Here is a 26788-nt window from a genome sequence, read left to right on the forward strand (position 1 = left end):
CGCGCTATCTCAGAGTTATATTATTACAATAACGCCAAGTTTAACACTGATTACAAAAACTATACGCTTGTTTCAAATAACAATATTGCTAATTGGACATTTATTTAATATTCAATATTTAATTCGCAATAAAATATTAAATAATACCAGACCATTTAATTTTAAAACATTCTAATTATTTTTGTAAACCTTGAAAAGCGTTTTTTTTTTCGCAAATACTGAACAAAAACTAGTAAACTAATTGACCAATACAGATAAAATTAAAAGCTCTTTAAAATAATCTAATTGATTCTACATGAGTCGACATTATTTACAAAAATGAAGTTATTAGCAATGATCAGTTTTCAAATTGTCATCCTGAATATCACACAATTGGACGTACTCTTTTAGGTACATTAGTAAATAAGAAATCAAACAAAATCTTGATCTTTTATTAACAAAAATATATACATCTGTAACGTACAAGAAATACTGAGCTACAAAAATATTAATATTACATTTACTATACAGATAAAAAACAGATCTTACACAAACATGAATATTAATATACAAAAACAAAAAAAAAATAAATAAATTAGGCGTTTGGGTATAATGATTTATAAAAAAGATTGACTAGATCTCTAGAATACTTAAATCAATCACCAAACATTACATTTATTTTCTGGATTCATTTTTGATCCCACGGGACATCCGAAGTCAAATGCAAATTCGTTCAGATTTTGAAGTGGTCCGTTCACACGAAATTGTTGAGGAGACAACCTGCAAGTTTAATCAATATGAAATTTTATTAGTTATTTAGACTCACTCTATCAAGATTTCGATTTTTATTTCTTTGAGTGAGTGATTTGTGTCAATATGTCTTATATTTTCCGATTCTGCATATCTTTGTAAGTTATTCTACGCAATTTTCTCTATGGATGTAAGCTTAAGTGACTGATTTTAGATAAACTGAGGATGGGTATGAATTCATATACGAAACGTTTTCCATAAAGGATCAAATAGCGAGTATACTTTTTATACTCAGATATCACAGAAAGTGATGGAGTCGAAGAAAGCTGGGCAAAAATTAATCTAATATCTATCTTGACCAAGGCTAAGATATTAGACTAATATAATAATAGTCTCCCGTTTTGTACCGCTGTCGCGGCTTTGGGAGTATAGCAGGGTAGTCTGCTATATCTAGGGCCTACGGTATACAAGGAAGGTAACATGGCCAGTGCTACGCTTCAACCGTCTATTATTACCCCTGGTTTTACCCAAGGTACTCATTTTTATTCAGGCTGAGTCGACCTGGGGCCTATAGACATTTTTAAAATGTCTAGATGTTCTTGCCGGCGGTGGGATTCGAACTTCGGACTACCGACTTGCGAGGCAAGCATCCTACCGCTTGCGCTACGCAGGCCCTTAAGATATTAGACTAATTAATCTAAATTAGTCTAATATCTTAGTCTCGGCCAAGAAAGTTCTTGGTAAAAGAAATGTAATTAAACATAAATCGTTTCCAAGGCGAAGAACTCCATGGTTATGTACAGAAGTAAAGGAAAAATGTAAAGAAAAGAAAATATCTTACCTGAAATACATGTCAACCAAAACAGAAAAGGAATACTATAATTACAAAACAATTAGAAGCGAAACACATGGACTTGTAAGAAAAATAAAAAATGACCAGTGGGAACGCTTTTTGAAAGAAATTAAACATGATTATTACGGTCTGCAAAAGAAAGTATGGCGCTTCATAAGGGGTCAAAGAACGGAGGTAAAAGAACTAATAAAACCAAAACACATAGAAAAGAATACGTGGATTGGCTACCTAAAAAAGCTCTATGCAGAGTAAAAAAACAAACGACGCTAGAACCGGAAACCCCAGAAGGGTTTCTTAGTAGATCATACCTTGACAGTACGAATTGTTCAAAGATAATTGGTAAAAAAATATATGGGTTTGTGTAATAATTTGATCAAAGGGAGGTTGTGAGTGGTGGAATATATTAGACTATTTGTTGAACTAGGAATATGGGGTTTAATGTGATTTTTATTTATTGTGTAAAAAGAGAGTGATAAATCTGGCTTAAATTGTCAATGTCAGTTCGTTTATTAAGGGCTGATGGATGTTAAAGAATATGGCACATTTTTAGGAGAGATCTTTTATGATAATTTTGTTGTTTGGCCAGTATTTTGACGTTTGTGAAGTCGATTTCATGTTTGATTAGGATGTACATGATAGTCAACATCAGTATGTTCTAAAGGGGTCAATGGAGTTTTTGTCTTAAAAAAAAGTTTCCTACAGTTCTGCTGTTTTTTAGGGGTATTGAACTGGTTACGTTTCTGAAGAGTTTCATAAGCTTATTAGAAATTTGTGGGAAGTATGGAATATAAGCATATTTTGTGGATCATTCCAGGGTGGACTGGGAATTATTTAACTATATATTACTAGAAATGGTCGCTAATTTTCGCCATTGGGTGGTTCTGAAATACGAGGCAATGTTTTTAAGTAAGCACCGTTTTGCGATTCCGCCGCCGCAGAGCTACGGTCGGCGTTCCGCGCATGAGCGCTCGTTACCTACATCTCTTGTCTAGACACTGACGCCATTACAGTCTGATTCTTCATTGGATACTTGTTTACTCCAGTGTTTAAGATGCCTCCAACAATCGTGAGTCACGCTGATTGTGAAGTACGGTCTGTTATACGATTTCTTAGTGCTAAAGGCGTAAAACCGATCGATATTCATCGTGAGCTCGTTGAAGTTTACGGACAAAACATTATGAGTGATGGAATGGTAAGGAAATGGGTAAGAGCATTTAAAGATGGCCGCACAAATGTGCATGATGAAGAACGGAGTGGGCGTCCTTCGGTCGTTAATGAAAATTTGGTGCAGAAAGTGGACGAAAAGGTGAGAGAAAACAGACGCTTTACAACTTCATCATTGTCCGACTGCTTTCCTCAGTATTCTCGTAGTGTTTTGTATCGCATTTTTACCGAGAACTTGAATTACCGGAAATTGTGTTCACGTTGGGTTCCAAAGATGTTGACGGATTTGCACAAAACCCAACGTTTAGGCAGTGCATGGAATGGCGACATTCATCATCATCCAAAAAAGTGAAGTTTAAGCAAACAATTTCTGCCCGGAAAATCATGTGCACAGTTTTTTGGAACAGAAAAGGAGTATTGCTAGTGGAGTTTCTGCCTCGTAATGAGACAATGCAGCGTCTTATTGTGAGACATTGAAAAATCTGCGTCGTGCAATCCAGAACAAAAGACGTGGCAAGTTGAGTAAGGGTATCGTTTTGCTGCATGACAATGCCCGTCCACATGTGGCTAATCAGACCAAAGATCTCATCAAATCATTTAAATGGGAAACTCTAGATCATTCTCCATACAGCCCTGATCTGGCGCCCAGCGACTACCATTTGTTTCAGCACTTGAAGAAACACCTGGGCGGTCAGTGTCTTCAAGACGATAACGAAGTCAAAACGTTTGTGATGCAGTGGTTAACAAGTCAGGCGGCAGAATTTTATCAGGAGGGTATTCAAAAACTGGTGCCACGTAATGACAAGTGCCTCAATATTCACGGAAATTATGTAGAAAAGTAGATTAGGGTACAGGCTTTCATGTAAAAATAAAATTATCGCCATATCTTTGCACGTCTTTTTTTAATTCCAAAACGGTACTTACTTAAAAAACACGCCTCGTAGAATGCCCGTAACTTTTATAAAATAGATATTTATTAATGATAGTAATGAGTTATATATATATATATATATATATATATATATATATATATATATATATATATATATTTCCCGAGAACTCAGTAATTTTCATATATATATATATATATATATATATATATATAATATATATATATATATATCGAAATAATAATATATTAATATAATGCAAACAAGATTATCGTAGTAAAAGAGAATAGAAAGTTTCCAATTTTATTTCTGAGATGTACAATCCAGTTTTCACAGAGGAAACATTTCTACAATACCATCTTCTCGTCGTCGATTTTTAACAAAGAAAATGCACCGTTCCTTCGTTAACACCGAACCCCAACAAAATTCTCCTTACTCTACTCTACTAACCTATAATTGGCGATGTAGCGCTCCAACCCCTCTTGCGAATATTTGGAGCAGTGACGTATGGCGGCCGATATCCAGAACAATTGGTTAGGGGAGTACTTTAATCCGGGCAGCAGGGGCTGCGCCCCGTTCTTCTGACTCCAATTGATGTAAGTGTCGTAAGAAATTTTCATCCCCGCTAAATCTGCCATGTCCTCGTCGAGGGTTTTCGCCGGATTTAGCTGAAAGTTAAAGAGCTGTCACTGAAAGTGCGGTATGTAGGGCTTATGTGGTGTTTAGGTTAAAATTGTAAAACAGATAATAGCGAAAAAACTAATAATATAAACCCTGTTCGCCAATTAGAGAATAGTACATTACAACACAATAGACAGTGTAGAGTTTTTACTAATTATTGATTAAATCAATTTGGAAATTTATTGTTAAAGTTAAATTAGATTTTTATTTCGACTTGATTATTATGTCTGTTGTATAGGGAAGGGGCTTGTACCTTGAAGACAGTTTTTTTTTCAAATAATTGTGAAATGCAAAAATATGCTAATGATTAAAATTTTTATATGTGGTTGTCAACAATAGGATGTATTTATCAATATAATACGCATTTTTTTTGTTAATTTTTAATAAATAAAATTTCCAAATTTAGATTAAAAAAAAACTGAAAGTGGCCCAAGGTATAAGTTACAGGGTATAATGTACCTTGAGCCACAGACAGAAAAAGCAAAGAGGAATATCAATAAGGGTTTATTTTACTATTAAATTTTATAAAATATGGTAACTTAACTATTCAATCTTGTAGGAAGAAAAATCAATTCCAAAAGTTAACATATTCTTTTGTCTTTCTGACAAGCCTTGGTGAATTGGCTGGGGTAAACCCAAAATAATGCATTCTCTATCAATAGAAAATATCTCGTCACTTTCCTTTAAGCATTAAATTTGTTCGTGAAATAAAACCTTTTTAAATATTTTACATGAAATTCTTCACTTCTGATATGAAAATATATAGCACATAAAAATTCGCTGTTTTCCTCCCAGCTATTTTCACTAACACATAATCTCCCTGTTTAAAGCGCTGATATCAAACCGGTATTCCTCTGGCTGAAAAATCTCATCAGATATCTCTGAACTATCTGAACTAGACGAATAGACGTCATCTTCATCAGACGTTTCTACTTCAGCTTCAGGTTTCTTTTTAACACTCAACACATTCCAAATATTGTTTGCTTTTCTGCAGTTCTTCTTTTTGTCGTTTTTCATTAAAAATTTACGCGCTATCTCAGAGTTTTCGTCCTTCTCCGGAGTGTCGGTCAAAATTAGGCTTTTAGTTTTCTTTCGATTGTTGACCTGTAAGGCACGTTTTTGTGATTTTGGGTATAGTCGTATTTCTTCAAGAGATGTAAATATTGAAGCGTCTTTACTTGCGGAAGGAATTGATTGTTTCGTTGATACGTTGAGGCCTTTTACAGAAGACAACTCTGCAACTGTAACACTAGAATCTTCTTGATCGGTTACTGATGAGGAAAGATATTTATCATCTCCAAAAATGTGTTCATTTATGGACCAAATTCCCGACATCCTAAATCCAGATAGGATATTTTTTGGTGAAAATGCCAGTGGATATGTTTTTCCTGCCAATTCTGCGACTTATAGGATTGTTTATAGTATTGTTGTAAGTAGTATTATAGTATTGTTTGTAAGACCTAAGAATGGTACGGTCCAAAGGTTGGAAATTGTGACTCGTATGAGGTGGCAATGTTAGCAAAATTTTTGGCTAATGTTATTGCTTCAATAGAACAATGGCTTTTGTGGTTATCCAATATCAATAGCTTTTTGTTCTCAGCGCTTGGTCTTTCCTTATCAATAAAATGTTGCAACAACAAAACAATTTTTTTAGCAAAAATTTCCAGTTATATGAGCTGATCCGATTGAATCTGCTGGCACACCACTCATCGTATACGGTTTGAAGTTGACGCTAGAAAATATCAACATGGGCGGTACACTATTTTCTAAAGCGTTAATGCAGGCTATCATTGTTACGTTTAAGCTCCTTTCGCCAGATGTAGCAGCAACTACTTGTTTTTAGCCCTTAGGTGCAATTATCTTTGTAGTGTTTTGAATGGTGCAATTTCCAGTTTCGTCCAGGTTAAAAACATCTGCTGCAGTAAATTTGTATTTTATAATAACCTTCTTTAAATTTGTAAAAAAATGTAACGTAAAAAAATATTATGTCTGTTGAAGCTCGTAGCCGTACAAAGGCTAGTTGCCTCGGGTTTCCTAAGACTGAGAAGAAGTTCCTGATGTCTTTTCACAAACTCACGGAACCACTGCTTTCTAGCTTTTTCATTCGTCCTCTAAGATTTAGGAATATTTTTGTTATTTGATTTAGCAAAAGCATACGCTTAAGATCTAAGATGATTTATGTGAAGACCATAACGCATTTTTGATAAAACAATGAGATATTTTACCAGACTTGCTTCCTCTGTCGGAGCAAGAATGCTTTTACCGCACCGACTTTCAACAGTCGTTAAAATCCACGCTGGCTTTCCACTGAGTCATTCCATTTTTAACTGCATCTACAGCTAATGTAATTTTCTCTTTAGTGGGTGTTATTTTTTTCACTTTATTTTTACTTCTAGGCATCTGTAAATAAAAAAAATAATTTTTGTGCGTATTTTCTTAAGATTGTATCTGTTTTTTTATATTTTCAACTGCTACACACAAATATGAACAAAAATACAGTCTTTCAATTAAAAAATACAACTAGCAAATTAAGTCAGAGGTATCATGTACCTTGGGCCACGGCTCAAGGTACGTGCCCCAACCTGGCTCAAGGTACATGGCCATGCATAAAAGAGTAAACAAAATCGCATAACCCCAAAATAACGGATAAACCAAAAGTGTATCAGATATATTAGGTATAAGTATAGTATTCCATGTAATAAATAGCTTCTATACTAACTTTTGTTTATCCTACACAAAGCAAGAATTATTAGGAAACATGTTGAACTCCCAAAATCAAAATTTTATGAAAAAACACGTGTAGCCATCGATCTAACAATAGTCAACTGAATGGGATTCGTATTTAATGCGCAGACGATGCCAGATGATTGATGCCAGCAAATTCACATGAAATAGCAATATATTTAGTGGGGTGACTCGAGGTACAAGATGGCTCAAGGTACATGACCCTCCCCTACCTAAAATTATTCAGATGGACTCATTTATTGGTAGCCTTCGTAGATGTCTTCCAGGGCAGCTTTAAATACCTCTCTTGAGTAGATATCAAAAAATCTGACACCTGTCTTTATCACCCGTTACTTATTTGTGTAGGACCATTAGAATAATATAAGGAATATTTATATTTGTATACTGTTTTTACTTGTTGTCTTTTTTTTTTGTGTAAATTCCTTAAAAAAAAAATGTGTAAACGTTTCATTTTAGGAACTTTGTATTTTGTAAAATGCATTAAAATTTACAAATTAAAACTGTACTGATTTCTAGACATCCCTTATATCTCACAAAGCTAGCAACTAAATCTTCCAAGCAGCAACTTCAAAAGTTGAGTGGGAAACTTACGTGTCTCTGTCTTAATTCGGAAAGCCTGAAGTTGCTGTACTGATTGGATATACATTGTAGTTTCTGATCGTAATTCGCGAGGCTGTTGGGCGACCACCAACTCCTTAACTCCCTGGGGGCTTGATCTCCGCGTGCGGCCCTCATGAATATATGGGATACTTCGTGGGCAATTATAGAGCCCAGAATGCCGTAGTTCATGTACTCCGGTCGGTCGTTTTGGTAATAGACACCACCGAATATGCCGACTGGGAAAGCTGCAATAAAATCGTTCATTGTAACAAAACTTTAACGGTTTGTGCGTCGGTGGCGGTGTGAAAGGGTGGAGGCGGGCTGGGCTGGATGAGGATTTGAGGTGGCAAGTGATTATTTTACAGCAAGATAGGGTTGATCTTATCTAAAGTATACTTCTAATTTATATCTAATTGTTGATAAGACAACTGTGGAAAATAACAAATACTAAACTATAAAATTATGCTTTTGTTTTTTTTCAAATATAAGTAAATAAATAAAGAAATAGATAGATTAGGCCTTAAACATTTTAAGGAGTTCAAAAAATTATGCAGCAGCAGGGAAATTACAAAGATCTGCCTATATAAATTGTGTATAAATTATATTGGATCTGGTTAGACTAGGAATGGAAACCGCGATTGGATAATGATCTGAAGTTGAAACACAAATAAAGTTATGTTAGAGTAACCAGCAGTATTTTTATACAAAATAGTCTATACAAGTCACACTTCTAGAGTTTACTTTAAATTCATGTCCTGGAATCCTCCAAACTCTCCAAGAATAAAAAAAAAAAGAAAATAAGCTTGAGTTTTCTTCGATATACGGGATATAGTTCACATGGATGGAGTATCATAAAGTCCAACACTTAATTACTATTGAGTGGTATTCTAAAAATCCGAAAAAAAAGCAAAACAAAAATCGGCATAGATACTTAACAGTCTGTATAAAGATATAGCCATCATCAGGAAAATAATTATGACTTCATATAGGTAGTCATGGATGTGAGACTGAAGACAATAAAGAAAAAGTCTAGACCTAACTACGACATGACAGCCCTGCAACATCCGGAAGTTAAAAAGCAAGTGGGGGAATATATTAACAATCAAGTTAAGCAACTAAAAGAAGAAAATAACATCCAACGAGAAATCAATCAATTCGAAGAAATAATTAAGAAAACTAAACAAGATCTGCTAAAACCAAACAAAGAAACAAAGAAGAAATCTTGGATGACTCCAGAAATCCTTCACTTAATGGAACGCAGAAGGTTAATTAAAGGAAATAAAGATAAATACAAAAAAATGCAGGCTTACATCAGAAGAAAAATAAGAGAAGCTAAAGAAAAAGAAGCTGTAAAGAAATGTAAAGAAATAGAAAGACTTGTAGTCTTTCTATTTCTTTTCAGCCAAGCATGACAATTTTAATGTACAAAAAAAGGTAAAAGAAATAACGGGTACTTTTAAAAAGAGAACACAAATGAAACTCATAGACACCAATGGAAAATTAATCATTGACACCCAAGAGATGAAGGACAAATGGAGAATATATTTGGAGACACTTTTTCAAGATCAAAGAACGGATTATAGGCATCCATTTTCAGAGAGGATGACGGGCCCGGACATACTTAAATCCGAGGTAGAAGAAGCAATAAAACGGATGAAAAGCAGGAAAACGCGCTATCTCAGAGTGAAGCTGAATTTTTAAAACTCTTGGAGGATGAAGGAATAAATTGGATCACGGCTGTCTTCAATAAAAAAAGTGCGAAGAATATCGAACAATCAGCCTAATGAGCCACATGTTGAAACTGTTTCTTAGAGTCATCCATGGAAGAATTTATAAGAAGTGCGAGGAACAAATATCAGACAGACAGTTCGGCTTCATTAACGCAGTGGGTACCAGAGAGGCACTTTTCGGAGTACAGGTACTGATTCAAAGATGCAGGGACGTTAACTGCGACGTATACGCGTGCTTGATCGACTATGAAAAGGCATTTGACAGAGTTCAACATCAAAAGATGATAAACATTTTAAAAGAAGCAAACCTGGATCACAAAGACCTCAGAATAATTTCAGAACTATACTGGAATCAGACCGCATACATGAAAATTAACGGAGAAGAAACAGATCACATAAAAATACTACGCGGAGTTAGACAGGAATGTATTCTATCGCCGTTGATATTTAATATGTACTCAGAAAAAATTTTTAACGAGGCTCTTTACGGAATAGACGAAGGCATCCTTCTAAATGGTGAAAGAGTAAACAATGTTAGATATGCCGACGACACCATGGTGATAGCAGATAGTTTAGAGGGACTTCAGAGGCTAATGGACAGAATAAACGAGTACAGTCAACAGTACGGACTAAAAATTAATACCCACAAAACCAAACAAATGATTGTCAGCAAGGAGAATATAAATGGGGCTCATCTATACATTAATGGGACGCAGATAGAGCGAGTAAAACAGTATTGCTACCTGGGAACTATTATAAACGAACAGTGGAGCAATGTACAGGAAATAAAGTGCCGCATAGGAAAGGCAAGAACGGTCTTTAACAAAATGAGCGCCATCTTCAAAAGTCACAACATATCCCTGGATACAAAAATGAGACATTTGAGATGCTATGTTTTCTCTGTGTTGTTGTACGGGGCGGAGGCATGGACGCTTACAGACACCACTATTAAAAAACTTGAAGCATTTGAGATGTGGCTTTATAGAAGAATGCTGAGAATATCATGGACAGCAAGGATCACGAACAAGGAAGTTCTAGAAAAAATGAAGAAGGAACCAGAGATTGTGTTTACGATGAAACGCATAAAATTGCAATATCTGGGACACGTTATGAGAAATCAGCACCGTTACTCCCTGCTGCAGTCTATATTGCAAGGTAAAGTCAAAGGTAAGCGAGGACCCGGTAGAAGGAGAATATCATGGCTGCGGAATTTAAGAACATGGTTTAAGAAAACCTCAACGGAGCTGTTTCGAGCCGCAGCGAGCAAGGTTATGATTGCCAATATGATTTCCAACATCCGAAACGGATAGGAACCAGAAGAAGAAGAAGATAGGTAGTGGAAGATTGGACCAGTATAGTGATGCAAAAAATTCACAGGTTTTAATATATATGTGGATAATTTGAATAACATACTTAAACACAAGTACCTACATCTACTCTATTATGGAAAGAAAAGCTGGGTAATGGTGCAAACAAGTAACTCTAGAATCGAAGCTATAGAAACGAGATTTTTCAGAGGAGTAAGGGACATTACAGATGAACATGGAACTGAAAAGGTAAGACTAGAAAATAAGAGAATTGATGAAAAACTAACTCAACAAATATTAGATTACGAATCGATAGGAAAAATGTAGGACTTCTTTGATCAGATGAAAAAAAGTTTAATCAACTAATACAAAAATATCTAATTCGTGACGTAAAAAAAACAAGAGAACCTATATTTTTTGTTAAATAAATAATAATATTCGGTTTTTTGAGCAAACAATATTGAAGACATAAATGGATGGGTGACAAAACGGAAACAGGAGTAAAAGAACACATTAGTAGAATGGCAGAGGATAGAATAGTACGAATAGCACGAAATAAGTCACCAAATGGACTTAAAAGTATTGGCAGACCAAGAAAAAGATGGTGCGATAATTTAAAAAATTTAGGAGACTAATATTAAAGAAGAAACAGGCTTTAAAGCATGCATACAAGAAAGAAGAAGAAGAAGAAGGTATTTTGAGATTATTTTATTTCGTAAAGATGCAAATAGTATCACAAAAATATACTTACTCAGCATATTTTCTTTCGGCGAATAATATATTTTTAATCCAGATACAATGAACAATTCATTAAACGGTTCTTCTTCGTACGTACTTCTTAATTTGCTTTGTTCTTTATATAATTGAACAAGACGTAAATTTAAAACTGCTTCGAGATATTCACTTTCATTTATTCTAATCTGAAAAATATTTTAAAAAGAACTATGGCTTTAAAGGTTACAATTAAACTGGAAAGAATCGTGAAAACAAACAATCACAGCATTAATATTTGAAATAATAAGTTTTTAGGATTACACACTTTATTTCTGAATAATTTCTACTATGCATATTTTTTTAAATTAGATAGTTATTCTAACAACTTACCCACCTGTGAATAGAGCGACTTATTTTCCTCTAAAAGATTAAGTAAGTCTCCAGTAGATGGCAGTTTCTCTACACTGCTGTGCAGCGATTGAATAACCAAATGTTTGGTTATTCCATCCATCCATTCTGACCTAGTGATGGTTTCTTCAGCTTGTTCTTTTATATTCGCGATCATCTCCATTGCTTTGTATCTTTGTTCTTCCGAGAAGAAATTCTGAATGTAGGCAGCGGCCAGAACTGAACCTAGACTGAAAGAGTTAATACAAAACATATTGTATTTTTTATGAGAATATCAGAATAACAGTAGAAACTGTTAGTTATAATCGATAAAAATAGTAACTTTAGAAGCCAATGAAATCACTGATTTATCCAGAAAGTTATAGTTAATATATTTTGTTTACATACACTAATTTTGCATTTTTTTTTTTGTGTACAGACGAAACATATCAATATAACTTTATTGCGTAATGTTTGTAAAATAATAACACCAACACATTTACCTTTTCTCTGTTTCAATGAGACACGTCTTATATCTTGGCACTTTAAAATTAACAAGTCTTCTGTTCATCCTCTCTATAAGTTCTAGTGTTTTTTTTTGATAATTCTTCTGGTAAATAGTGTATGAGTTCCTGGATTGTGTGCCATGCTATTATATTTGCTAAAGACCTACAATATAAAATGTTTATTAAGGATAAAATGGAGGTATATTTTATTTATTTATCTCGACGATAGAACCATTTACAATAAAATACAAAAAATAGTAAAAAGCAAAAAGTACAAAAAAAGATCATGTACAATAAATATCAAAACAACAACAAAGAAACAATAAAACAGTAAAAATTTGTACATTAAAACTGTATATCAGATCACAAAAGGTGAAAAAATATCACATATTTATATTAATTAGACTTTTAAGTTGCCTTTTGAAAAACATGCATGTTTGGACGGAATGGATCCAATAGGAGGTCATTGCAAGAGCTGAGCATTTTCGACAAGCAAAAATAACGAGCATAATAAGTCCTATGTATTGTGTTTATTATAAGTACAAATTGGCTTATAACGGGGGACAATTAATAACGTTGTTTAGAATTTTAAACAAAAATAACATAGCTCTCAACCTGCGGTTCTTTAATGTAGCAATGTTAAATTGAGACATTATTACAGAATAATCTAGGAAGTAATATTCAGTATTTCTTATATTAATATGTGCTTTAAAAGCTAAAGATCTTAGAAACTTCCTCTGAACCAATCCATCAATGTATACTTGATGAAATGGGGACCAGACAACAAAGCAGTATTCAAGACCTGAGCGTACCAGAGAGCAATACAATAATTTGAATACAATAGGTGAGAGAATACGACTGTTACGATAAATAAAACCAAGATTACGAAATCCTGTTTCCTTAATTTTAAGAAAATGGCTTCTAAATGTCAATGCACAATCCAATAATACACCTAAATCTCTAATCTCAGTAAGTAAATCCAAAAGTACATCAATAAGAACATATCTATTAGCAATTAGATTATTTATACGACCAAATCAAAAACAAGAACATTTAGTTGGATTTAAGCTTAAACCATTTTGTTATGACCATAAACATATATTATTTACATCATATTGCAAGAAATCTCTATCCGATTTATCATGTATATAACGAAATAACTTAAGATCATCAGCAAATAGCAGAAAGTGTGAGTTTTGATAGCCTTACCAATATCGTCAATAAACAAGTTAAAAAACAAGGGGCTACAATAAGACCCTTGTGGGACACAGAACACTTTTTTGAAATTTAATTGTTAATACGAACTTGCTGTGTACACGTCCTATCATAAAAATTTTAATCCAATTAACAATAGAGTCACCAAAGCCAGATGTATGAAGCTTGTGGACCAAAAGGTTATGATTCTTCTTCTTCTTCAGTGCCTTATCCGGTCCGGATGTTGGCGATCATCAAGGCTATCATGGTTTTGTTGACTGCTCTGCGAAACAGCTCCGCTGAGGTCATCCCAAAAGGTTATGATTAACCTGGTCAAAGGTATTTGAGAAATCAGTATAAATGCTGTCGACCTGCATTTTATTCTCAAATGCACTGAACAAGTATTGTTGGTAATTGTGGTTTGTTACTGTTGACTTCCTGTTAGAAAATCTATGTTGTTCATCAATAATTATGTTTCTGTAATCCCAGGTGAGATTTATCGATAGCAATTTATCAAGAAGTTTCGGGATTGCTGACTGAACAGTTATACCTCTATAATTGTTAATACACTCACGATTGCCAGATTTATAGATAGGTGTAAGATTTTAATGCTTTTGTTTATTTCAAATCTTTTTTTTTTTTTTTATTTAGAAAATCGCATCGACCAAATGGCCATTAGCCAAAAAATAGTGGATTACATTAGGTACAATTACTTCATTACAATTTGGTTTATTAAATATTGTTGTACTTATTAATGTCTTTCAAGAAATTCAGAGTATTGTTAAAGTTACAGTCTGCACCTAGAGCTTCTATAAGTGTTCCTGGTATCTTGTTATTGCTTCGTTGTTGATTGTAGAGGGGACATTCACATAGTAGGTGCATTATTGTTAGTGTCGTATTACACGTTTCACATCGCGGCGGTTCGCACTTTTTAATTAAGTAATCATTCGTTAACCTAGTATGTCCGAGTCTGAGGCGCGTTATTATTATTTCTTGGCTTCTTGACTTAGGTAACACATTCCATGCCTCTATGCTGGGTTTCACTTGTTTTAATTTTGAATTCGACACATTCCATTTATTTTTCCACGCACTTAAAATTGATTTTTTTATATAAGCTTTTATATCCGTTGATACTGATGTGTTTACGATCTCGGAAACGTCACTCACTATCGCGTCTTTCGCACTATGGTCAGCAGTTTCATTGCCTTTTATTCCTATATGGGATGGGATCCAGATGAAATTTATCTCATTATGATTGATATAAGCCTGAAGAAGGACTGTTTTAATTTTTTTTAAAAGCGGGTTTTTTGGATACAGTTGTCGGATGCTTTGTATGGCACTAAGTGAGTCTGTTAAGATAATATATTTGGAGTTTGTTGTCAGATTGATTAGTTCTATGGCGCGATAGAGAGCATACAGTTCAGCTGTATAGATAGTACTAACATTAGATAGTTTGAATTTAAGGACCTTCTCTGGAGTTACTACAGACGCTCCCACACCTTCGGATGATTTTGAACCATCAGTGTATATCTGGGTATGATTTTTATAACGACTAATGATTTTTCTAAAATGGGAAATAATCAGATCAGGATTAGTGGAGTTTTTATCAAATGACGTAAGTTCAAAGTTATATGATGGTATGTTTTGAATCCAAGGTGGATTATGATCATATGTGTATGGAAGACATTCAGGTATGACAATATCAAACAGATGCAAATGGTCTTTTATTCTTTTATAGAAAGGTTTATTAGAACGGTGATTTGCATTAAGGTTTGGGTAATTATCAGTAAAAGTATTTCTATAGACAGGATTTTTCGCATTATCCTTAATTTTTGTTGCATATGTTAGACTAAGGTAAGCTCTTCTATCATTTAACGACAATTCATTTGCTTCGCAAAGTAAACTTTCAATCGGTGTTGTACAAAAGGCTCCCAGGCATATTCTGAGTGCTGTGTTATGAATAGTATCGAGCTTTTTAAGTACTGATTTCGATGCTGAGTCGTAAGCTATAGCCGCGTAGTCTAGCTGTGATCGTATAATAGTTCTGTATATAATTAACAATGTACTCCTGTCTGAACCCCAATTATTGCGTGCTAGAATTTTTAGTAAATTTAATCTTCTGTAACATTTACATGCTAGATTATTGATATGATTTCAAATCTTTGTTATGCATATTATTGTGAAGATGTTTATTAAGGATAAAATACCTAGTATTAAATACCCAAGGATAGAATCTTATCCTTTAATGAGCATCTAACAAAAATATCAGAAAAACTAAGATTCAGAAACACCATCCAGAAGCTGTGCGGTACTACATAGTCTTCTCATCGGCGGCGAAATACTGTTCCATAGTCTGGCTTAAGACACGTATACATAATAGATTTCCAAACAAACAAGTCAATGATAATCTCTCTACCATTTATACTTCCACTCAATAGTTTTCAATCCTCAGCATTTCGAATCTAATTGTCATAGGATCTGATGGTACTGCTGTCAATACAGGATGGAAAAATGGTTATTGAAGGAAATTACTATTTAATGGGAATAAGCCACAATTAAAGGTGAAAGTACGTTTATTGACGTTTCAATTTCCACTTCGGAAATCGTTCTCAAAATACAAACATTAGTAAATTAAACAAATTTTTGTTTTTCTGTTACTTAGTGAAAGATTCTTCTAATAATTTAATTTTATCTGACTCATTTATATTGACAATTCAGACATACATTATACATTTTAAAGTAGACGACTTTAAAATGATATTGCCAATATTGTTGAGTTGCGCTCCTGGGACGACTTTACTTATAAGATAGTTCATTCGATTACATGAAATCAACTTTAACTTGAGAATATCCATCAGAACAGATCATAGCATGTAATTGGTCTTTAAAAAGACAAATAAATGCCATGATAACAGTAAAATTCTCCTGTTAGTGATTCCATAGTAAATTATGAGGGAAAAACCAGGAAAAAAACCTCATAATACTATCCCGACATAGTAAGTATTTGGTCGTGCATTTAGTTTACCTTCAATAAACACCAAATTCTGATTTTTATATGTTTGTTATTTAAAAAACATAAATGATGTATGCTCCATATGTTACTGACTTACTAATAATGGTATTTTCCTTTTAATAACTTCCTCTTGCAATATGGGTAACCAGATACGCGCTATCTCAGAGTCGAGGAATTTGCGACACAATTGGTCTCATTTAGCATAATTAGAGTCGCTTCTTTGATTTTTCTCTTTTACCATCCGTTTCCTTTAGAACTTTGAATGAATGATTCAAAGATAGGCAATTTCGTTTCGGACCCACTCACTGAATCTACTCCTTGCTACTTGATGATGTACCTTTAATTCTTGCGTGATTAAATGAGTTGATTTTGTAAGCAAGCAAAATAAGATCTTTCCGCAACATCTTTCATAAAATGGATGAACACGTATCTAACTGCTGTGCACGATGGCAAGACTCATTTTGGTCTTACTGTATGCTACGTTTTACAGCAGCAACAAGTTATTTTGTACAAACTGTACGACGTGTGAGTGGATGTATACATAATTTAGAGTACATAGGTGCAAAAAACTTCCCTGGTTAATCGAATTACTTGCTCTAATGGCCCATTATGCTGACCATAAAATGGACGTAGTGTGAGATACGTATTTCGAACAGAACCACATTTTCAAAATAAATTTGTACAATTTGGAAGAGTTGTTCGGAAGTCAAGTCTATTCATGCTGAAATGACAGACATCTGTCAAAATGGCCGACAATTAAAAAGTGTTACAAACTTACATTTCTATACCGCTTAGAAAACACCCTTTAGTTAGCAGTAGCTACAATATAAAATAGAGTGCTTAATGAATTAACTTGTAACCTATATCCTTGCCAACAAAAATGCTTATTGTCATTGTAATTATAATATATAATTATAATGGGACGCAGATAGAGCGAGGTAAAACAGTATTGCTACCTGGGAACTATTATAAACGAACAGTGGAGCAATGTACAGGAAATAAAGTGCCGCATAGGAAAGGCAAGAACGGTCTTTAACAAAATGAGCGCCATCTTCAAAAGTCACAACATATCCCTAGATACAAAAATGAGACATTTGAGATGCTATGTTTTCTCTGCGTTGTTGTACGGGGCGGAGGCATGGACGCTCACAGACACCACTATTAAAAAACTTGAAGCATTTGAGATGTGGCTTTATAGAAGAATGCTGAGAATATCATGGACAGCAAGGATCACGAACAAGGAAGTTCTAGAAAAAATGAAGAAGGAACCAGAGATTGTGTTTACGATCAAACGCATAAAAATTGCAATATCTGGGACACGTTATGAGAAATCAGCACCGTTACTCCCTGCTGCAGTCTATATTGCAAGGTAAAGTCAAAGGTAAGCGAGGACCCGGTAGAAGGAGAATATCATGGCTGCCGAATTTAAGAACATGGTTTAAGAAAACCTCAACGGAGCTGTTTCGAGCCGCAGCGAGCAAGGTCATGATTGCCAATATGATTTCCAACATCCGAAACGGATAGGAACCAGAAGAAGAATTATAATAATTATTGATAGGTTGCCGAATAAAGGAGATATAAAAAATTGAAGAAAGTATGTAAAAGGTGCAAGAAACATTAAACACAGAAATGACTCACCTTACCGACGTAATAGCTAAAAAGTTTTCCATTAGTTCTACATATCGAGGTTTCCAAATGATTACTTCGTCGTCATAATTGACATTAATGGCAGGTGTAAGTAGTCCATTAAGATAGTGGTGCCACTGGATATCTCTGTACTTATACTGTAGTTCTGATATTGCCCTTCTATCAAATTGAGGTTCAGTTTTGTTTTCCAAATAAGAATCATTCTCAATCTATAAATAAAATATTTGTAAGTTTTATAAAAAAATTCATTTGTTGTATTGAAAATTCAGTTATAAACATTATTTAAGCCAATCTACAGAAGAATGTGGTAAAATATTTTTTTCTTCAAACGTCAAATAATAATGACATTACTTATCTAACTTGATCCTGTCAACGTTTGATGTCTCCGCCGGCGCTATCTCAGAGTCCATTTCTTTACGGCGAAAAGAAAAATGTTGCCATGGCAACAATATGAAACATGTCATAAAGCAACAATAGAAATGTCATTAACAACAATTAAACATCATTTTTATTTATAGTAATATTAAAAGTCAATTAGTTAATGAGGCATTTTTAAAATTGAAACCGTGCAAAAATGTTCCCGGACTCTTGATACGCATTGGTAATTGTTGATGATACTGATGGTCGAGAACAACTTTCAGCAATCATTCCCGATGTTGGCGAATCATGAGGGTTTAAAAATTGTTTGAGCATTATTGTTCTTATTTCTTATTTCGTTTAGGTTTTCCATTTTCGCACTAAATTTGCGCTTGCGGTTGCAACAACAATAAGCTGTCTTTAATAATTGCAAACAACTGTCAAACAACTGTAACCAGGGAGACGCAAATTCCACCGACGACTTAATTATTTTAATTTCTAACATCTAGACGACTTTGATAGTTGTCACAGTTAATTTCGAGTAAAAATAGCATATGAATTGTACTATTTATGGTTGAAAATTGCTACGTTTGAAGAAAAAATAGTATACTTTATTCGGCAAAGAAGCGACTTTTCTTGACTTGTCCTCTATTACGCGCCGAACTTCGTTCGGCGCGTAATATCGGGCGCGTCAAGAAAAGTCATGCTTCTCCGCCTCATAAAGTAATATACTATTATATATTTACTTATTTAATTTTAAACATACAATTTTCACAATTTATTCCATAGGGTTGATTTTATTTTATCTACATTCACCAGCGAAAAAAGCTCTTAAATTTATGACAAAATTGTCCTAAACTTTTAATTTTTTTTTCGATTCTTTTTACAAATTTGGCAACCAATAAAAACGGTTTCTCAGAAATCACTAAAGAAGGTTTCCACCGAGAACTGTCTTTTAAATTGAAATTTTTAGACATTGTTAGAAAATCTAAACAATTATCACCTTACCTCATACTTCAGTGTAACAAGGAGGCTACGCATTTTTAAACGTTTTTACTATACTTCTGTCTATTTATGTCAAAGCTGTTTATTATTATTGTGCTTGTTCCAATTCTTGCCAATTTCAAGAGGTCTGTGAGTGTAGAAATTGTTGCATCTATTCAGGACGGAAGAGGTCAAGTTTTCGTAACTAACAGATGAGAGATTTACGTACTTCAATGCAACCTGTCTTTTCTCGTTTTAAAGAAACAGAAGCTTACACTCGACATCCTAAAACAGGTCCCCAGAGAATAATTACTCATCGGGACGACCGACTTTATAGTGTCCTTAGTAGTACTGCAATATCGTCATTTAACTGATAAAGAGGTAAGAAAGAGTCTATAACATGTTACAAACGTAAATTTTGGTAAACCAACCGTTAAAAGACGGTTAAATGGGGCTAATATGAATGCACAACAATCCCTTACAGTACCTCAGCTTTCCAGGACAACTCGTGTAGTCAGATTAGATTTTAAAAGTAATCGCTATTGGTTTATAGACGACTAGAGTAATGTTTACTGATGAATCCTGATTTTGTCCACGTTCCCCAAAATGATCGCGGAAGAGTCTAAAGAAAAAATGGTAAACGATAATATGCTAAGTACACTTTTATCGTTAAGTGCAGTTTTTTACTTTTTAGAGTAGAGTTTTCGAGGAGGTTCAGTTATGGTCTGGTATCATAATTGTACGTTGTCAATAGAGGATCTCTGTCCATAGATAGGTACGTAAATAAGTACTTCAAAATTTAGAAAACTTGACCCTGATGCATGAAAATACAAGAGTTCATGCTGCCTAAATTTTTAAAGAATACTTTATTAAAGTTTATATTACCCATTATGGGATGACTAGCGTATAGATTATACGTATTTTTGTGATTTAGTTTTTATAAAATATTGCCTCACGTAGAAATGATTTTTCATCAATTTCAAAAGTATGCACTGATTCTGTTAAGGTGAAAAAAGATTCGGAGATTTTGAGACAACAATTCAAGGTATAAGGCAGCAAATGGACGTATTATTGACAATATTCAAGGAGAAATAAACACTTCACAGAAAGAAATGGCTATTAATGAACCAATAAAAAGAGGCGTGAATTGAAGAGGATAGGCCCAGCAAAAAACGGAAAATCTTAGAGTTTTTTAGTTTTAGAGTTTAGAACCAAAATGTATTTAACAAAGAAGGCCATGGAATTGAAATGTCATCAGTTATTGACATTTAATAAACAAAGCAGAATATTTTGGTTGTGCTCTGCAAAATGTCTTATAAAATTGATATTCGTCGAGGTGTTTATAATATGGTTGGGCGAATATCGAAACGAGATATTGTTAATATTTATCGAGATCAAAACATAAGCAAATCGACAATTTATCGCACACTCAGAGAATGTGAAGACGGGATACCATGTGTCTAACTTGCGTAAAAGTGGCCGACCGCGGATTTTGAACCATATAAGAGAGGCAAGACTGATTGAAGCAAGCTAAGAACAAAATTGGGGTCCCACAGCGAAACTGGCCAGAAGATTTCATGTTGGAAAGACTACAGTATACAGGACCCTATCGAGTAACAATATTATCTACCGGAAAAAAAGGAAAGCTCCAAAATACACAGAGGATCATTAGAGAGAATTCCGAGATGTTGCCGCGCGTTAAGGCGAGTGCATTTCGTCAACAAGTTGATCGTGATGGACGATGAAAAATATTTTACTTTTGTCCAACTCTGAGATGAAGGGTAACGATGGGTTTTACACGAACGATTATGAAAATGTACCTGATGAAATAAAATTCAAAAGTAAGAAAAAATTTGAGGACAAAATTTTAGTATGGTGCAATTTCTGAGGCTGGCTTTATCTCACAAAAAATTAGAGAAATTGACGCCGAGGTCGTCCAAAGGATAATGCAAACGTGTCAGGGGAATTATTAGGCAATCGAAAATAATGGTCCCTTGTCTGTCATATGAATTTTGATTTATAATAAGGATAGTTAAGTTAAATTGTTGAATAATTTAATAAAAAATATAGATTATTGTGAACAGAGTTATATGCTTTTGAAATTTTCCCCAAAACTTTAGGACCATACGTTATGCGACGCAGTTTTGGTTTCAAATGAAAACAAGGTTTAACTTGTCCGGGCATTTAGATTCTTCTAATTATTTATTTCACAGAAGGTTTCTGCTTATAAGCATCAATTCCTCAAATCATTTCTTAATGAAACATGCAGACAATTTTTATTTTTAAATAAAACTTGGCTTAAAGCTAAACTACAAATACTGAATCAGAGAGATGAATTACGTACTACCTCTGTGGCTATTCCACTATAAGCTTTATTAAATGAGGATGGTTTAAAATGTGCATTTGAAGAAACTAACTAACTTTTAAATAGTATAACTTCTATTCTTATGTCAACGATAAAGCAGAACGCTGTTTTCAATGCTAAAACGAATTAAACATTCCTTAAGGCCATGATCGACAGGGGAGTAAAACTGCGGTTTTGTGGCTCGTCAGTGTATCATTGCAATACCGCGGTTTTATATACCTAAGAGCCTGGCTCGCGACTCGTCAGTTTGTTTTATTTTTTACTTGGCTCGTCTGAACACAATATGTTAGCTGTGGACGGTTGACAATGACCGTTTTGCTTGCTAGTCGATCAGCACCAACGAGCCGCGAGTAAAACCGTCGTTCTTAAAACTGCGGTATTATGGCTCGCACGTCGATCACCCACTTTACAAATGACTTAGTGCTTTAGGTATGCTATCTACAAACTTTTTGTAAATGGCATTGATAATTTTAGTAATAAAGTCATTGAAAACTTTGCGCGTTCAACAAAGAGAGAAGAACGGACACTTTAAAAGTAATATTAAACATCTTTGTGCGTTTTAGTGGGTAAAAACTGAAATAGTGTCATTTTTATAATTTTGTAAATATAATCTACAGACAATAAAGTACTATCAGCAGTAAAATAATGGTGGTAAGTTGAGTTTTTTATTGTTATTCTTGGATATCTTGGATAATTTCTTGGCAGATATAGTAGATACCTCATAATGTAAAAGTATCCGCACCTATTTTTTTAAATTTCTATTTCATACTTTGTTTGGCAATATGATGAAGTCGTTACTAAACATTTAGGCAAATTCTGCCCAAATTCTAGCATTACCTTCTTAAAGTAATTCGAGCCGTCACTCCATATAGTCTGATTTAAATTTCATTAAACATGTTCGGGACGTACTCGGTCTTCTTCTTCAAGTGCCATCTCCGCGGCGGAGGTCGGCAATCATCATAGCTATTCGGACTTTTGAGACGGCTGCTCTGAAACGTTCATTTGATGTACATCCATACCACTCTCTTACGTTACGCAGCCATGACATTCTACGCCTCCCTATGCTTCTCTTTCCTTGGATCTTTCCCTGCATAATCAGTTGGAGCAAGGTGTATTTCTCTCCACGTGTAATATGTCCGAGATATTCTAATTTTCTTGTTTTTATTGAAATTTAAATTTCCATTTCTTTGTTCATCCTTCCCAGAACCTCTTTGTTTGTAACGTGTTCTGTCCATGATATTTTCAGAATTCTTCTGTACACCCACAGCTCAAATGATTCCAGTTTTTTTCCATTGATGTTGCATTCAAGGTACAAGATTCCATTCCATAAAATAAAGTCGAAAAAACATAGCACCTCGCCAAACTAACTCTTAGTTCCAGTTTTAAATCCCTGGTACATTTTATTGAAATTTGCTCTAAGCCTTTTCTATTCTTATTTTTATCTCCTGACTGTAATCATTTGTGTAGTTAATCATTGTTTCCAGGTATGCATATTTGTCCACTTGTTCGACGTTGGTTTCGTTTATTAGAAGATTCTCGTTATTTCTTTGAGTTTCGATATTCTCATAAATTTCGTCTTCTTGACATCATTGTTAGACCATACTCTTTTCCATACTCTGCTATTCTGGTCACCAGTCTCTGAAGATCTTTAATGTTTTCGGCTAAGATCACAGTGTCGTCCGCATATCTAATGTTGTTAATGGGACCTCCATTTACCTTTATTTCAGCTGTTTCACCCTCAAGTGCTTTTTCAGGACCTCTTCGGAGTAGGCATTGAAAAGAATTGGCGACAATACGCATCCCTGTCTTACTCCACATCTAATTTCAATTTCTTCTGACAGCTGTTCGTTAACAGCTAAAGAGTGTCACTAAAACATCAATATGCTTCTCATCTAGAATTTTTAGGATTTCTATAGGAAGCATATCAGGATCCAGGCGGCTTTTTCCCGCTCTTCATTGTTTTTAATGCGTGCAATATTTCTTCATTTGTAATATATGGACCACGCGCTATCTCAGAGTGTTCTATGTGCTCCAGATCTCCTCTTTCATCATCGAACAATTCATCGATATATTCTGCCCATCTTTGTATTTTCTCGTCCGTATGTGTTATAGCAGTACGGTGTCTATCCAGAATTGCACAAGTAGGATTTTGTTTTCTTAGTCCTGCCAGTTCTTTGACTTTCTTGTGTAGGTTAAAAAGATCATATTTATTTTGAAGGTCTTCGATCTTTTTGCATTGCTCTTCAAAGTATTTTTCTTTTGCCTGCTTTATCGTCTTTCTAATCTCGTGGTTTATCTCTCTGTATTTATTGTTATCCTTGTTTTTAAATTGTCTCCGTTGTTCCATCATATTGAGTATCTCGTCATTTATCCATTCCTCTTTTCTCCTTGAGGAAGTCTTAAGTATTTCTTTACAGGGTTCCAGTAGACAATCTTTTAGTCGATTCCAGTACTCGTCAATATCATTGGTGTTTGTGTTTAATTTGTTGCAGTTCACATGCAGTTCATGTTGGAAGCATTCTTTTACTTTAGGTTTTTTAAGTTTTCTTGTGTCTATTATAGGGATTCTTTGATGTTTTTTAATATTTTTAAGGGTGAGTGTAATTTTGGCTATAAGTGGATTGTGATCTGAGGCCACGTCTGATCCAGGATATGCTTTCACGGCTTTAACAGCATTACGGTATCTTTCATTGATCATAATGTAGTCTATCTGGTTCCTGACTACTTTCTCCGATGTATCTGCGGGCGATCGCCATGTATACAGTCGTCTGTTTGGTAACATAAAAAATGTGTTTGTAATAATAAAGTTCTGCTCTTGACAGAATTGTAACAGACGGTCTCCTCTCTCGTTTCGATTTCCCAGACCATAGTTTCCTATACACTTTCCGCTTTGTCACTTTCCAATCTTTGCATTGAGATCACCTAGTACTATCGTGATTTCTCTTGTTTTCGTTATTCTAAGTGCCTCTTCGATATCTCGATAAAATAATTCTACTTCTTCTTCGTCGGCATTCGCCGTAGGAGCATAAACTTGTATCAAATTCAGTTTGGCATGACTAACTTCAGTACCATTACTCTTTCTGAGATAGGGAAATAGCATTTCACCGCTCTATTAGATTTTCTATTATTTTATTACGTACTCAGTAGAAGTATTCAAAGCTGAGTACCTACTCACCATATCCTATTTTATCCTGTTAAAAGTCCCCTCAGTAGATTTCTTTTAGTAACGACCATTTGTCATTTTGTTATAAAACATTTAGCAATTATTAAAAAAAATATTTCAAGCAATTCAAGATTTACCTCTCCAAGCTTATCGAGAATTCGTATATTTTCCCTAGCATCCTCTATTGCAACGTTTCTGTTGGCACCAAAAATAACAGCCACTTCAACCATATATTCGAATAGAAGGCCTCTGGATTCACGGTTTGCATCTTGTTCGGCGTATGGTATGTCGTGTATCTAAAAACAAATAAAAACATTCTAAAAAATCAAACAGTTTACTTAAAAATGATCATAATTCAAATAATTTTAATCTGGGCAAGATATTTTACTTGTACAAATGGCCAAAAGGTGTCTTAGACCATTGCTCCAAAGGTACGATTCCAACAGTTGCATTAATTTCGAAGTTAGCAGTAGCAACTTTAGTTACGTGATGGCATAAAACAGTTGAGGGTAAATATAATATAAAAAAATATGGATTACGAAATGCTGCAAGTTTTACTGCAAGAAGAAGAATAAAATTTGTTATTGTATTCTTGCTTTAGTAGAAGAAATCCTACACAACCATTGTACCTACTAAACTAGACTGGAAGAAGGCTCTTGAGGTAAACATTGATAAAAAGGTTTTATTCACCTTCTGGGCGATCTCCCTCCAAACATTTTCTTTGAGTTGTATCACATTTTTGCAGAATAAACAGGGATATTTAGGCACTAGATCAGTAAAATAATCACTTGCTGGATAAATTTCTGTAAGAAATGTATCCAAGTGTTGCTACGCACTGGTAGCAATTAACTTACATGTCTTAAATTCTACCTAGGTAAATTCTCCAGCAAATTCTTATGAAAGCCAAAAATGTATTCAAAAGATATTTTTACCGACAGATTAACTTTCTTTGACCAGTTCCCAAAATTTCCCCTGTTTAAAAGAATTCAAAAGGTGGGTTTTACCTACCTCTGTGTAGAAATATCGAAGTTGTCCCCCGTCCCCCGCAAATGCCATGCTCCTGACTGCCAAAATGTGGTCAGCATAAAATTGTATCCCAGCTGAGCTGGTCGCTTCTTTTTTAGAGTTTGAACTCTCGCATATTAGTTATTGTTACATACCTTATAGTTAAAAGCTGAACGCTCATTAGTATTCTAATATTGAAGAAAACATACTTAGTTGAAGTGATAATTATTAGTAACATTTTAAGCTGTATCAGTGCTCGTGTAGTGTGTCGCTAGTGTAAGGTGACAGTGATCGTCGGTTTCAATAAAACTTGCGCTCAAACTTTGGCTAGATATTAACTTAGTTGCAGTAACATTTAATTATGAAACTACGTATTGCTTAAACTGCTTGTGTTCGTATTTCCTACGCCAGTGGGTAGTCCTTTAAGTTGAAAGTAATTACAAATGTCTGTTTAATTCTACCACTTTCTTTAGTTGTCAATACTTCCATGTCGTCTAACTTTACGACGGTACTAAAGGCAGTACTGTGTTTGTAAAGTGTGCCGTCTGCCGTCGGGCGGCACAGCAACTGACGTTCTGTTCAGTCATATATCGGAAGCAGTTTCATACAAATTATGACTGCAAAGTAATGTCGTTATCAGAATCATACCTTAAGTGCAGTGATATTGGTATTTTGAATGTTTTTGTGTAATGGTGGATGCTAGTAAATTTGTCTATCTGCTGATTAGGAGCATAGTGTAAAGTATGGGAATATG

The 26788-nt window shown here is 34.4% G+C and overlaps 1 protein-coding gene across 1 annotated transcript; it reads right to left on the reverse strand.

The window, feature by feature from the left end:
• Nucleotides 1–435: 435 nt before the first annotated feature.
• On the reverse strand, nt 436–25319 carry LOC140431568 (neprilysin-2-like). Its single transcript, XM_072519463.1, has 8 exons — nt 25167–25319; nt 18152–18369; nt 12304–12469; nt 11808–12051; nt 11451–11619; nt 7654–7907; nt 4087–4304; nt 436–759 (listed from the first exon to the last, which is right to left on the reverse strand). The coding sequence occupies exons 3-8, from the start codon at nt 12369–12371 to the stop codon at nt 639–641; spliced, it is 1074 nt and encodes a 357-aa protein (XP_072375564.1). The 5' UTR covers nt 12372–12469; nt 18152–18369; nt 25167–25319; the 3' UTR covers nt 436–638.
• Nucleotides 25320–26788: the final 1469 nt, after the last annotated feature.

This window comes from Diabrotica undecimpunctata, unplaced genomic scaffold (genome assembly GCF_040954645.1).
Source record: "Diabrotica undecimpunctata isolate CICGRU unplaced genomic scaffold, icDiaUnde3 ctg00000854.1, whole genome shotgun sequence".
NCBI classification, from domain to species: domain Eukaryota; kingdom Metazoa; phylum Arthropoda; class Insecta; order Coleoptera; family Chrysomelidae; genus Diabrotica; species Diabrotica undecimpunctata.